Genomic DNA, 13,927 nt, shown 5'->3' with positions numbered 1-13,927 from the left:
GACCTCACAGGGCTTTCTGGGGATGGTAAGGAGCCGTGTGGTCAGAGGCAGTCACAGCCATTCCATGCTGGCATCCCAGGGCACCTTGGGCTGCAAAGGCACCGATCTGTCACAGGCACTCACGGGGGCTCCATGGTGACATCCCAGGTGTCTCCAGGCTGCCAAAGAGCCGGGATGTCCCAGACACTCACAGGGTTCCTGTCATGGGCAGATATATTTATATAAATATGCATTCTCTATTATGGTAATGATTAGACAAAATTGCCTTAATCAGAAATATTTATGCCAGGATGTAAGAGACGTAAAATATATTATACAGAGCACTAGGAAATTATTTCAAAGCAACTGTATTAAGCAAAACCTGTAATTAAGCAGAGATTGATGTCACTCCCCCAGACCAATGACCATGGGCAATTCCCTTTGGCTCAGCCTGGAACAGTGACCTTGAGGGTGTCCCCACCGCTGGGAGGAATCCCCACACCCCTCAAGAAGGGAAATGTCAGGAGATGCTGCCATTAAAATTTGGGATGGGCCTTTTCTCGTCTGAGGTGCTGCCCTGTCAGTCAGATGTGCCCAGGCTGGGCCAGCTCAGCAGCTCTGCAGAAGCTCTCAGTGGTGTCACTTGGTTGTTCCTTTCTCTGGGGATTTTTCCAGCTCTGCCACAGCTTCAGCTCCCTCTGAGGATGTTGAACTTTGAGATGGAGGAGTCAGGCTGGTTTCAGCATTATTCACCCCCAAAGCAGTGTGACACCCCTCCTTCATTTCCCACTGGGGGCTTTGCAAACAGGACCTGTCTGGAGTTGTTGGAGCCCATTGCAGGCAGAGCCTCCTGCTCCAGCAGGAACTGCCTTTCCTGTGCCATCAGTGGGGCAGGTCCCGCTGCAGGAAAAGCCCCAGGCCAGCCCCAGCACAGGGAAGGGCTCGGGCACAAGGGCAGAGTGCCATGCTGGGAGCTGTGCCAGGGAGAGCCTGAGGCACCAAAGGCACCTTGGCAGCAGCAGCTGCTTGCAGGCCATGGCCAGAAGCCTCCCTTGGCAGCCCGACCTGGTGGCCACCACTGCAGAGCTGCTGCCTCAGGGCTCATTCCTGGCTGGGCTCTGAAAAGCCACTTCTGCCCCAGGAGCCTGACTGGGAAGCCATTGGCCCCAGCACCCTGGGGACAAGATATTAATGACAAAACTCTTCATGGCAGCAGAGCCAAGGCAGGGGCAGAGGAAAGGACACAGCCAGGCCCAGGGGACAGGGCTGCCATGGTGATGGCTGTGAGGTCACTGCCCCAGCAGCAGCCTGGCTGCCCTCAGCAGACATTCTGGCCAGAAGCGTTGTGAGGGCACCCAGCACATCAGAGAACCCACAATGCAGGAATTCTGTCACTGGGGATGAGCGGGTTTCAATGGGCAAGGTTGCACAAAGCCCCTTCTCTTGGACAATTCCAGGGATGGGGAATCCATTTCTCTGGAAAAACAGCTGCAGTTTCCTGCCACTTTCTTAATTGTAAAATATTTCCTCCTTCTAACAAATGTTAATTTGTCCCCATTCAGTTTAAAAATACTGACCCATTTTCTGTCACTGTAGGATTTAGGAGAAAATAACTTCAAATGCTATTTTCCTCTTTTCACAGACCTTGGAGAGGACTCAAAAATCTCCCAGAATGGGTTTTGGAGGCCTCATCACAAAACCAGCAGGGAGAGTCTGCAGCCTCTGAGGTCAGTGGTGTAGAGACTGAGGACTGAAAGGGAATGGCCTGGGAGGGATGGATGGGTGGTTTCAGAGAGGCTGGAGCTTTTCTTCATGGTAGGAATAAGCCTGAAGAAGACCTAATAGCACCAAATGCAGCTTGGGAGGTCCAGACTGAACACCAGCAGAAAGGAATTTCCCTGGCAGGGCAGGGCTGTGATGCAGCACGTCCCCAGCAGGAGCCTGGAGCAGCCCAAGGCTCTGTGTGGGCAGGCAGAGGCAGACAGGAGGCAGAGCTGTCAGCAAAGGAAGGGCCCAGCCAGGTGGGGCAGCTGGGGATACCGACAGCCTGCAGGGACAGAGACACAGGTTTGCTCAGCAGCAGAGACACCTTTCCCTCGCTCGTCCCCAGCTGTCATCACTGCCACCAGTGTTCTTCTCTACCTGGAACCTGGGGACGTTTTCTCAGTCCTGTCCCTCAGATGGATCTATTTAAAGTATGAGAAACTTCAGTGTTTCACCCTCTTTTTGAGTCCCTGAGAAGGTTTTTTGAGCACACTCTGAGGACTGAGTCTGATGCAAAGAGCAGCAAAGCCCCAGAGGCTCATTAAAGTCCCTGTGCTGTGTCTGTGCTGCTGAGCTGGGCCGGGCTCCTGGCCCAGAGGCAGCTCCTGGCAAGGGCAGCGCTGCAGAGAGACAGCTCTGGCCAGGAGCAGCTCCTGTGCACAGCCCAGCAGGGCTGGGGCACTGCCAGGGCCCCTCAGGGACACCAGCAGGGCACAGACAGAGCTCACAGGGGCTCAGCACTGGCAGGGGCTGTGGGATTGCCCTGAAGGGGCTGTGTCACAGCAGCACCTCTGTGGCTGTGTCATAGAGGCACAGAACAGCTGGGATGGCAGCAAGGGGCTGTGGGACAGAACTGAGGGGGCTATGACATCACAGAGCTAACTGTGACATCATAGAAGGTGGTTCTGTGACATCAAAGTGTGGGTTGTGACATAGAGTATGATATCACAGAGCAGCTGTGTAATGTCACAGAGAAGGCTGTGACATCACTGGGTGACTGTGTCCATCACAAAGCTGCTCTGTGAAATCACACAGCAGATGAATGAGTTCATATCAAGGTTATGTGACACAAGAGAGTGGTTGTGTGACATCACGGGCTGTGTGACATCACAGGTGGCCTGTGACATCACAGAGCAGCTGTGTAACATCACAGGGGCTGTGTGACATCACAGATGGCAGTGTGATATCACGGCGGTTGTGTGAGGTCACAGGGACTCTTTGACATCACAGGGATTGTGTGACATCACAGGGGCTGTGGGACATCACAGGGGCTTTGTGACATCACGGGGCCTGCATGAGGTCACTGGGGAGGTCACTCTACCCCGGCCCCCCTTACAGTTCCCCCCAGAGAAGTCCAAGCCTGCTCGTGCACAGCGGGGTCCCCTGTCCCCCCGGGTCCCCCTGCCTCCAGTCCCGCAGCCTCCCCCAGAGGATGTTCCACGAGATCGGCCCCAGAGCCTGACATGGGGATGGGGGGCTGGGGCCCTGGGGGTGGCACAGGGGAACAGGGATGCCCTGGCAGTGTCCCTGTGTCCCCCAGGGCCAGAGCCTGGGACAGGGCTCCTTCACCCTGTTATAGATAAATATTATAATATTGGGTTTTTGCAAATATTAAAAGGGATTTTAAATGTGTGATGTTAAAGTAACTTTGTTCTAAAGATATAGTTTTTATGTCTTTGTTAATTAAGCTCAGTGAAATAGTTGCTTGTGTTAAACCGCCTGCTTGTGTTATAAGGAAAAGTTTTGTTAAATTAAGGTATAGTTGAATTACATTATATTATTATGTTATTTTAATTGCATTATGTTAAGAGGTTGGGGGGGTTATTAGAATGTTCTAGGAGAAGGGTCCAGGGTTTGCTGAAAGGGCAGTCTAGTGGGGCAAGGCGAGGTTAAAGAGCGATTGGATGGAAGATCTGACCAATCATTTGAAGCCCTGCAGAAAAGATTGGTCCAGAATGAATGGCGCTAAAGGCCAATGAAAAGCCTGGAAATAGACCAATCACCATGTGGATCCAAAATGGACCAATCCTGGACTCAAAGGGGGCTATAAATGGGGGAAGATTGGTATTGTCGGGGTTCTTCTGTTTGGATACTTGTTTTCTGGAGAGAGCCCAGTGCATTTGGCTGTAGTGGACTGTTCTGGTTTTGACTCGCTGTGTGGGTGCTTGGGCTAATCCTGGGTACTCCATTCCTTGCAGGTATTTTAATAAACGAGAACCTCTTTCTCCAGAGAAAGTTTGGCCTCGTTCATATTCATAACAGTGATACAGTGGGTGCACTGTGAGACTGCGGGAAGGACCTGGGCACAGCAAGGGCTGCAAGTGCCCAAGGCCAGGGGCTTCTCCATGCAGCTTCCAGTGGGGCTCAGCTGCTGAAGGGAGGCTGGGTGTGGCCCTTTGTGACGCAGGGCCCTTGATGATGTAGGGCATGGTGGTGTCCAGAGACCATTGTGACATCAGAGAGCCCCATCATGACTGAGAGCGTATATAAGGAGCACAGAGCCCTGGAGTGCCCAGTCTCGTGAGAGCTACTCTCGTAGAAGGAAGCAGCTTCTGGGATCTGTCTATGCTATAGGAGCTCCGACATGGAAGAGAGCAAGAGAAAGCTCAACTCCTTCCAGTCACCCAGCCCCCTGCCCAGCTAGGGGCAAGACCAGGCCCTCAGCGGGCACTTGGTGGGGGCAGTGGGTGCCTCAGCCTGGCCATGGTCAGACACTGAGGAGGAGGAGGAAGAGAAGAAACCTGACAGAGATGACAAGGGGCCAGATGTTGGGGCTCGAGAGCTTGGTCTAAGAGAAAAGGCAACAAGCTGTGAATTGTCCCAGTCGGTGCCAGCAATGGCAGCCAAGGAAGCGTCCCCACGCAGAGCAAGGAGTGCCCACGAGTTGCAGCAGTGGAAGGCGGCTGTGAGGGTGCTATGGGGAGATGGGGCACAGCAACAGCCCTGCCAGTGGCAACAAAGGGCAACAGTCCAGGAGCTGCCCCCAATGGAAAAGGAGGGGACTGAGCCAAAGCTGACCCAATGAGGGGAAGGAAGTGTGAACAGGCAGGAGAAGCAGGCACATTCTCCTGTCCCCAGGGAGGAGGTGCCATCAGCAGGGACACAGAGCCCAGTGCCTGCTCCAGAAAGCCCCTGCTGCCTGGCCAGCCCCTCACCCAGCCCACTCGGAGCCAAAAGCCCCAGGGAGCAGCTGGAAGAGGCAGAGCAGGGCTCAGTGCTGGCAGAGAAGAAGAGTAAGAAGAGCACCGTCAGCTGGCAATGATGAAGACTGGGAATCCTACAGCCAGACTGAGCTTTGCCAAGAGTGCCAAGGTGAGGCAGAGCCAGAACTGTCCCAAGGAGAGTTCAGCAGCTCCCAAGATCTCTGCAGCTGGGAAGACTGCAGTGAACCAGAGCTCAGAGAACTCCGAGATGATTCCATGGAGGAAGACAGCAGCAGCAAAGACCTGCCACAGGACTGCTGTGAAGGTAACAGCATCTTCAGCTTCGGGCCCACTCCCTTGCTGTGGGAGGAGGAGGAGGAGGATGACAGCTGGCATGAAGTCAGCATCCTGGAGCTGTCTGAAGGAGAAGGCAGGGCCCAAAGGCTGGCAGATCTTGCGGCAGATGGGCTGCCACTGCCCATCCCCACAGTCACTGCTGAGGCCAGCCCCAAACAGCATGCATGAGGCATGATTGGTGCCAGACTGCTCAGCAGGGAATCCCAGAGTCATCGAGGTGGGAAGAGACCCTGACGCTCACCCAGTGCCACCGGCACCCTGGCAGCACCATCATCACCTCAAAACCACATTCCCAAGGACCACCTGGAAGCAAGGGACCGTTGGGACACTGTGGGGCCCCATGGAACTCAGGGAACATGGAACAGGTCTGGCTGCTTTGGTCACCCAGTGGCTACGTGACAGCTCTGACTGATCTTAGGAAGTCAAGGGCTGTCTCTCATCAGCTCCTGGAGCACTGGGCCTCCGTGCTTTTCATGCTGTGGAAAAAACCTGTCTGACTTTTCAGATGCCCATTGCCAAAATTGGTACTCTCCCTAAAAAATTTCCTCTATGCAAGGGTATCTTGCGAAAAAAAACCTGCCAGCTCTGGCTGGCCTTGGCCTCTGGTGGTCACCTCTCATCTGTGCCTGAAACAGAGGGGCTCTGTTCCTTCAGTCCTATCAAAAAGAACCGACCTTCTTGTCCAGGGACCATGGCCAAAATTAGAATTTGGCCTCCAAAATCCCATATATCCAAGGATTGCTCCCACACAAAAGTAACCAGGACAGTCAGTTCAGGCTGGCCCTGTCCTCTGGTGAGCTGAATGTTTTCATTTCGAAACACTTGGAGAGGGCCCATAGATGTCCAAGGGGAGGGGTTTGGAGGCCTTGGGCACATGAGCGCTGGATAGGGACAAAGGAGCTCTGTGCTCAGTGGGGTGGAGACTGAGGACAGTGGAGCAGAGCCATGAGAGTGTTTAAAGGGAGATTTCAGGGATGGTGGGTCCTTTTGACATAGTGGAAAACAGCCAGAGAAAGAAAGAATTAATGCCAAGGGCAACTGGGGAGGCCCAGACTGTCACCAGGAGCAAGGAATTTCCCTGGCAGGGCAGGGCTGTGGTGCAGCACGTTCCCAGCAGGAGCCTGGAGCAGCCCAAGACTTTGTGTGGGCAGGCAGAGGCAGGCAGGAGGCAGAGCTGTCAGCAAAGGAAGGGCCCAGCCAGGTGGGGCAGCCGGGGGATGCTGACAGCCTGCAGGGACAGAGGCACAGGGCAGGGACACCGTAGCACAGCCTGGGCTGCACAGGGCACAGGGATGGGCAGCAGCTGCAAGACAGCCCTGTCAGAGCCAACTTGGGCAGCACTTTGGCCATGGCTGCTGGCCTTGGGGCCAGGAGGGGACAATTGACCCTTGCAGGCCTGGGGCCTCATTGCCTCCTTGTCCCTGCTCAGCAGCCTGGCAGGGGCCGCCCCATGCTTTTGCCCTTGGCATTGCACATCCCCACATGCCAGTGCCCATCCCGGGAAGAGCCCTGAGCAAGGAGGGAGGGACAGGATCTGCCTGGCCAGGGGCTGGGGCTCAGGCCTTGGCACACATCCCTGACACATATCCCCACCATTTCCCTCACCCAACCCCTGGCACTCAGAGCAGCTGAGGAATGGAGTCACATCCAGGGGTGTCCCCAAGGCTCAGGATTGGGGCCCAGTCAGTGAAATCTCTTTATTGTTGATCTGGATGTGGCCATCGAGGGCACTCTCAGTCAGTTCCCAGGTGAGCCCAAGCTGGGTGGGACTGTGGCTGTGCTGAAGGGCAGGAAGCTCTGCAGAGGGATCTGGACAGGCTGGAGCCATCCATGGGCCCAGGACAATTGGATGAGGTTCACTAGGGCCAAGGGCCAGGTCCTGCCCTGGGCTCACAACCAGGCTCCAAATCCCTGGCTGTGCCCTGCCCCGATCCCCACAGCCTGTCCTGTTTCCTTCATCCCTGCATTGCCAGGGACTCTCTGGGACAAGGGAGCTCTGCTCTGGGTATGGAGGGAGGTCCAAGTGCCACCACTGGAGTGGGAACCACAACTCATCAAGTTTGTGTCCTTAGGGGGTCAGGAACTGGTGAGACTCAGAGGCACAGAAAGTTTCTCTTCATGGCCAAAAGACCACAGTTGAACAGGAAACAATTTAATAACAATCTCACTCTTCCCTGAGCTATGTTCAATGTCCCAGCAGAATCTGATGAGTGCACCATCCACAAGTGATTTCCATACTAAAATTATTTTTAGACAAATGTGGTTCTGTGATAGATATAAACATAATTAAGTTCTTGTATCAGGATGCTCATCCTGGACTGAGGATAGAACAGCTCAAACAATTCCTGATTTGCGAATCTATGGATGGAAAAGGGAGGTCAGGCTGCTCTTGGTGTTGAGGAAATGCTGAAAGCAGCCTGACTCATTTCATCTCCTCCTGCCCTGGCTGATCTCTCATCTTTCTCCTTCCACCCATTGGCTTTTGTCTCCCACCAGCCACCAGAGAAGAGCCTGGCTCTGTGTTCTCCATCCCCTCCTCACTGGCACTGCCAGGCTGGGATGAGGAGCCCCTCAGCCTTCCCTGCTCCAGGCTGGACCAGCTCAGCTCCCTCAGCCTCTGCTCACAGCCCAAGGGCTCCAGCCCCACCTTGGAGGCCCTTCCCAGACCCTGCTCCAGCTGCCAGACATCTTTCCTGCCCTGGGGAACCCAACCCAGGCCCCAGTGACCTGGATAATCCCTTTCCTTGATGTCCTGGTCACACAGCCCTGGCCCCTTGTCCCCTGTCAGGCTCTGGGGTGGATCCTGTGGAACATCCTTTGGTGGAGGTTGTGGTTTCAGGTGGGCCGGGGGGATCCCGGGGGACAGGGACCCTGCTGGGCATGAACAGCGTTGGAGTTGTTGAGAGAAATTGTGAGGGGGAGCTGGGGCAGAGTGACCAACCCAGTGACCTGACACAGCCCTGCTGGGATGTCACACAGCCCCTCTGTGACGTTACAGGCTGATCTGTGATGTCACAGCCCATTCTCTTATGTCACAGAGCTGGACTCTGATGTCACAACCAAATCTCTGATGTCAGCATCTGCTCTGTGATGTCAGATCTCTGCCCAGTGATGTCACAGCTGGCTCTGTGATGTCACGGAGACAGTATATGATATCATAGATGCTCAATGACCTCACATATCCCACTCTCTCACATATCCCACTCTGTGATGTCACAGCTCACTCTGTGACCTCATGTTACCAGATGTCTACACCAGGTGAGCTGACACCTGGAGCTTGTTCTCCACAACCCCAGGCCTGTGGAAACCACACAGTGCCCATTGTGTGAGAAGGGGAACTGGAAGTTCAGCAGCCTCAGTGTCCTGCCAGCTCAGCCAGGCCCACTGGAACATTGGGGTCCATGACACTAGGGACCACCAGAGAGACCCGCAGGACAGAAGAACACATGCAAAAGGGGAGGGGAAACGTGTTAATGATTTTGGGGAAATGATTATCATATGTATGTTTAGTCCAGGACAATCAATGAATGTATGTGCAAAATACAGAAAATAAAGAGAAACTTCCCTGTTCTCAGCATGCACAGCTTTGAGAGGAGCTCTCCCCCACGCATCCCCCTGAATAAAAAATTCTGCTTCTTAATGCTACATTGGTGTTAAGGAGTTTTCTGTTTTACTGAATTTTTGGTAACACTCCCAGTGCCAAGGAAAGCTCTGTCTGCTGCTGTTCACAGAGAAGGGCTGGTGGCAGATGTGGGGCTCAGAGGCTGCCTGGGGCACAGTGACCATGGAATAATCAAGTTTTCAAAGTTCTGTGAAAGAAGGAGAGGCGGGAACAAAACTTCTACACTGGAATTAGGAAGGGCAGACTTTGGCCTGTTTAGGATGCAGATTTGGGGAGTACCAAATCAGGTCATGATTTTTTTAAGAGAAACAGCCCTTAAAAACAAAGGGGTCCAGGAAGGATGGGCACATTTCAAGAAAGTAATCTTAAGGGGGAAGGAGCAGCCTGTCCCAGTGTGGCAAAAGATGAGCTGGTAAGGAAAATGACTGGCGTGGCTGCCCATGGAGCTTTTGTGGGAAGTCAGGGGAAAAAGAGTGAGCATCACCTTTAGATAGAAAGTCAGGCAACTTAGGAATTGTTTAAGGATTTTGTAAGGTCATGCAGAAAGAAAAGTTTTGATGTGAAAGCTAAATTAGAGTTTAACTAGGACACTTCCGTGAAAAATAATAGAAAATATTTCTATAAATAAATTAATAGCAAACAATGGGATAAGGAGAACCTCTACTCTTTATTGGATACAGTGGAGAAGATAGTAACTAAAGATGAGGTAAAGGCTGATCTACTTAACACCTTGTTTATCTCAATTTTCAATATTAGGACAGGTTGTCCTCAGGACCAGTGTTCTCCTGAGCTGGTAAATGGGCACAGGGAGCAGAACAGCCCCTGGAATCCAGGAGGAAGCAGTTGGTGACCTGCTGAGCCACTCAGATGCTCACAGGTGTGGGGATTGGATGGGATCCATCCCAGGGGGATGAGGGAGCTGTGGATGAGCTCCCCAAGCTGCTCTCCATCATTTAACATCAGTCCTGGCTCAGCAGGGAGGTCGCATAGGATTGGAGGTGCCAGTGTGAGCCCATCCCCAAGCAGGGCTGGAAGGAGGATCTGGGGAACTCCAGGCCTGTCAGCCTGACTTGGATGCCCGGCAAGGTTATGGAACAGATCGCCCTGAGTGCCATCACTGGGCACCCACAGGATGGCCGAGGGGTCAGAGCCAGCCAGAGTGGATTTAGGGGTGGCAGGTCCTGCCTGACCAACCTGGTCTCCTTTTATGATCAGGTGACCCACCTGTGGATGCAGGAAAGGCTGTGGATGTGTCTATCTGGACTCCAGCGGAGTCTTTGACTCTGTCTCTGACAGCATTCCCTGGAAATGCTGCAGCCCATGGCTTGGGCAGGTTCCCTCCTCGCTGGGAGATTTAAGAGCTGGCTGGAGGCTGGGCCCAGAGAGTGGTGGGGATGGTGCTGCACCCAGCCGGTGTCCAGGCACTGGTGGTGTCCCCCAGGGATCTGTGTTGGGCCCAGTCCTGTTTAACACCTTCACTGATGATCTGGGTGAGGGGATCGTGTCCACCATTCACAAATTGTAGATGGCACCAAGCTGGGTGTGAGTATTGATCTGCTGGAGGGCAGGACAAGAAGACACAGCCTTAAGCTGCACCAGGGGAGGTTCAGGCTGGACAATAGGAAGAAGTTCATCACAGAATGGATGAGTGGGCATTGGAAGGGGCTGGCCAGGGGGGGAGGTGGCTGAGTCACTGTCCCTCTCCAGTGGCACTTAGTGGCATGGTCTGGGTGACAAGGCAGTGTTAGGACATTGGTTGGACTTGATGATCCAAAAGTTTTTTCCAGCCTATTTGATTCTGTCACTCTGTGATGATTGGGACACTCTGGGGCCATTGTGACACTGCAGGGCCTTGTGGAACTAATTGGACCATGGTGACACCGTGCAGCCCCATAAAACCAGGGGTCCATTGTTGTGCTCCGGGACCAAATGGACCCAGAGAGTGCACTGTGACACTGTGAGTCCTTGTGGGACCACAGAAGCCATTGTGACACTGCAGGGCCTCGAGTAACCAAGGGGTTTCACCATTTTGGCACTGCAAAACCAAGGGCACCATTGGGAGACTCCAGGGCCCAGAGGAGCCAAGGGGCCATTGTGACACAGTGGGGCCTCGTGGAACCAAGGGGACATTGTGACACTGTAGAATCCTGTGTAACCAAGGGGCCACTGTGACACGATGGGGACCCAAGGAATCTGGAATAATGTGACACTGTGTGGCCTCGTGGAAACAAGGAGTCCGTTGTGACGCTGAGGGGACTTCTGGAACCACAGAGACCATGGTGACAGTGTGGGACCTTATGTGACCATGGGGTCATTGTGACACCATGGGGCCCCATGGACCCAAGGGGCCACTGTGAAACTGTGGCACCAATGAGAACATTGTGACACTGTGAAGCCCCATGGAAACAAGTAATCCATTGTCACATTTTGGGGCCCCACAGAACCAGGGAGACCATTGTTGCTCTGCATGGCCTCATGGAACAAAGGAGACCAGTGTGACAGTGCAGGGCCTGGTGTAACAAGGAGGCCATTGTGACAATGAGAGGCCTCACGGAACCAAGGACATCTTTGCAGATGACACCAAGCTGGATGTGAGTGTAGATTCTGTGAGAGCATAGGAGGTCTCTGCACAGGGCCCTGGACAGGCTGGATCCAGAACCCAAATCCACCAATGTGAGATTTAGCAAATCCAAGTACCGAGTTCTGCACTTTGGCCACAGCAACCCCTGCAGCACTAAAGGCTGGGGACAGAGTGGCTGGACAGCAGCCAGGCAGAAAGGGACCTGCAGGGACTGATGGACAGCAGGCTGGACATGAGCCAGCAGAGTGCCCAGGTGGGCAAGAAGGCCAATGGCTTCTGGCCTGGATCAGGAATGGTGTGGCCAGCAGGACCAGAGCTGATGTGCTCAGCACTGATCTGCCCCCAGCTCTGCACTTAGACATTGCTGCTGCAGCTCCAGAATAGGGAACACAAGGGGATCACTGCAGAAAACTTTGCTGGGAGATCCTTTAGCTCCTTTAAAGACACCAAGAGCACAGCCCCTCACTGATGCAGTCTGTGGGCACAGGAAAGGTGCAGAGAACCAAAATGAGAAATGGCTCAAACAATGGTTTTACTTGGTGGACAATATAATAAAACTAAAACACAGGGGAAAAAAGAACAAATCCAAAAGAACTATCAAAGATTATTTATATTACAAATTATTTATATTACAAATTATTCATATTACTTGGCCTGTTCCTGCTGCAGCCCCAGCACTGCCACCCCCAGGGCTGTGCCTGGCCCGGAAAGCACTCAGGCCCTACAGAAACACCAGGGCCACCAGGGCAGCGGGGCAGGGCCACAGCAGCAGCACTGGCAACACCAAGTGCTGCTGCTGCTGGGCACAGCTGCTGGGCCAGCACTGATCTGCCCCCAGCTCTGCACACAGACATTGCTGCTGCAGCTCCAGAGAAGGCAACAAAAGGGCATCTCTGCAGAAAACTCTGCTGGGAGATCCTTTAGTTCATTTAAAGCCACCAAGAGTGCAGCTCCCCATTGAAATGGGCTGTGGCCACAGGGAAGGTGGAGAGAAACATAATGAGAAATGTCACAAGGAATTACATTTATTTTTAGATAATATGAAAAAAGTAAAACAAAGAAAAAGAACTTCCAAAATGAAAACAAACAGAAGTATCAAAGATTATTTTTATTACATTTATTTGTAGAAATTGGCAAGCATTTCAACGTTTCTGAAAGCATCCAGTCATCATTGTCTGCACTGCAGCCTTGAGCTCCTGGTTCCTCAGGCTGTAGATGAGGGGGTTCAGGGCTGGAGGCACCACCGAGTACAGAACTGACACTGATATATCAAGTGATGGGGAGGAAATGGAGGGGGGCTTCAGGTGAGCAAATGTGCCAGTGCTGATAAACAAGGACACCACAGCCAGGTGAGGGAGGCAGGTGGAAAAAGCTTTGTGCTGTCCCTGCTCAGAGGGGATCCTCAGCACAGCCCTGAAGATCTGCACATAGGAGAAAACAATGAACACAAAACAGCCAAATGATAAACAAAGGCTAACTACAATGAGCCCAAGTTCCCTGAGGTTTGATTGTGAGCAGGAGAGCTTGAGGATCTGGGGGATTTCACAGAAGAACTGGCCCAGGACATTGCCATGGCACAGGGGCAAGGAAAATGCATTGGCTGTGTGCATGAGAGCATTGAGAAAGGCACTGGCCCAGGCAGCTGCTGCCATGTGGGCACAAGCTCTGCTGCCCAGGAGGGTCCCGTAGTGCAGGGGTTTGCAGATGGACACGTAGCGGTCGTAGCACATGATGGTCAGGAGGGAAAGCTCTGCTGAGATGAAGAACATAAAGAAAAAGAGCTGAGCAGCACATCCAGTGTAGGAGATGTTCCTGGTGTCCCAGAGGGAATTGTGCATGGCTTTGGGGACAGTGGTGCAGATGGAGCCCAGGTCAGTGAGGGCCAGGTTGAGCAGGAAGAAGAACATGGGCGTGTGCAGCTGGCGGCTGCAGGCTACGGCGCTGATGATGAGGCCGTTGCCCAGGAGGGCAGCCAGGGAGATGCCCAGCAAGAGGCAGAAGTGCAGGAGCTGCAGCTGCCGTGTGTCTGCTAATGCCAGTAGGAGGAAGTGGCTGATGGAGCTGCTGTTGGACATTTGCTGTGCCTTAGCATTTGGATCTGTAAAAAAAGTGATCATTTTGATCACTTTTGGAGAGGACCTTAAATATCCCAGCACAGCTTGGGGGCACATTCCACACACTCCCTACCCAGGGCTCTGCTGGCTGGAGCTGTCCCTGCCAGCAGCTGCTTCCCTGTGCCCAGGGCTGGGCCCTGCCAGTCCTGCCAGAGCTCAGCCCAGTCCTGGGGGCTCAGCTCTGCCCTGCAGACCCCTCCCAGCTCTGGCACTGCCCAGGGACAGCTCTGGACCTGCAGGCTCTGATGGCAACGTCAAAGCAACCCTGAGGAGGCTGGATAAACAAGACAAAATGCAACTTCTAAGGGGCCCTGTGCTGTTTTCTGTCACTGCCTGGTTTAGCAATATCTGAGGAAATTTTTTTTTC

The 13,927-nt window shown here is 53.4% G+C and overlaps 1 protein-coding gene across 1 annotated transcript in view; it reads right to left on the bottom strand.

Moving 5' to 3' along the window:
• The window catches only part of LOC134434708 (olfactory receptor 14A16-like), a gene marked incomplete at its 5' end in the record, with an annotated part of 100,226 nt that extends 87,086 nt beyond the window's left edge, over positions 1 to 13,140 (bottom strand). Inside the window, one exon of the mRNA XM_063183334.1 lies at positions 12,688 to 13,140. Coding sequence (XP_063039404.1) covers positions 12,688 to 13,140 — 453 coding nt within the window. The remainder of the gene's footprint in view (positions 1 to 12,687) is intronic.
• Positions 13,141 to 13,927: the final 787 nt, after the last annotated feature.

This window comes from Melospiza melodia, unplaced genomic scaffold (assembly GCF_035770615.1).
Source record: "Melospiza melodia melodia isolate bMelMel2 unplaced genomic scaffold, bMelMel2.pri scaffold_46, whole genome shotgun sequence".
Lineage (NCBI taxonomy): Eukaryota > Metazoa > Chordata > Aves > Passeriformes > Passerellidae > Melospiza > Melospiza melodia.
The sequence above is the reverse complement of the archived record's forward strand: the minus strand, read 5'-3'. Positions and strand labels throughout refer to the sequence as shown.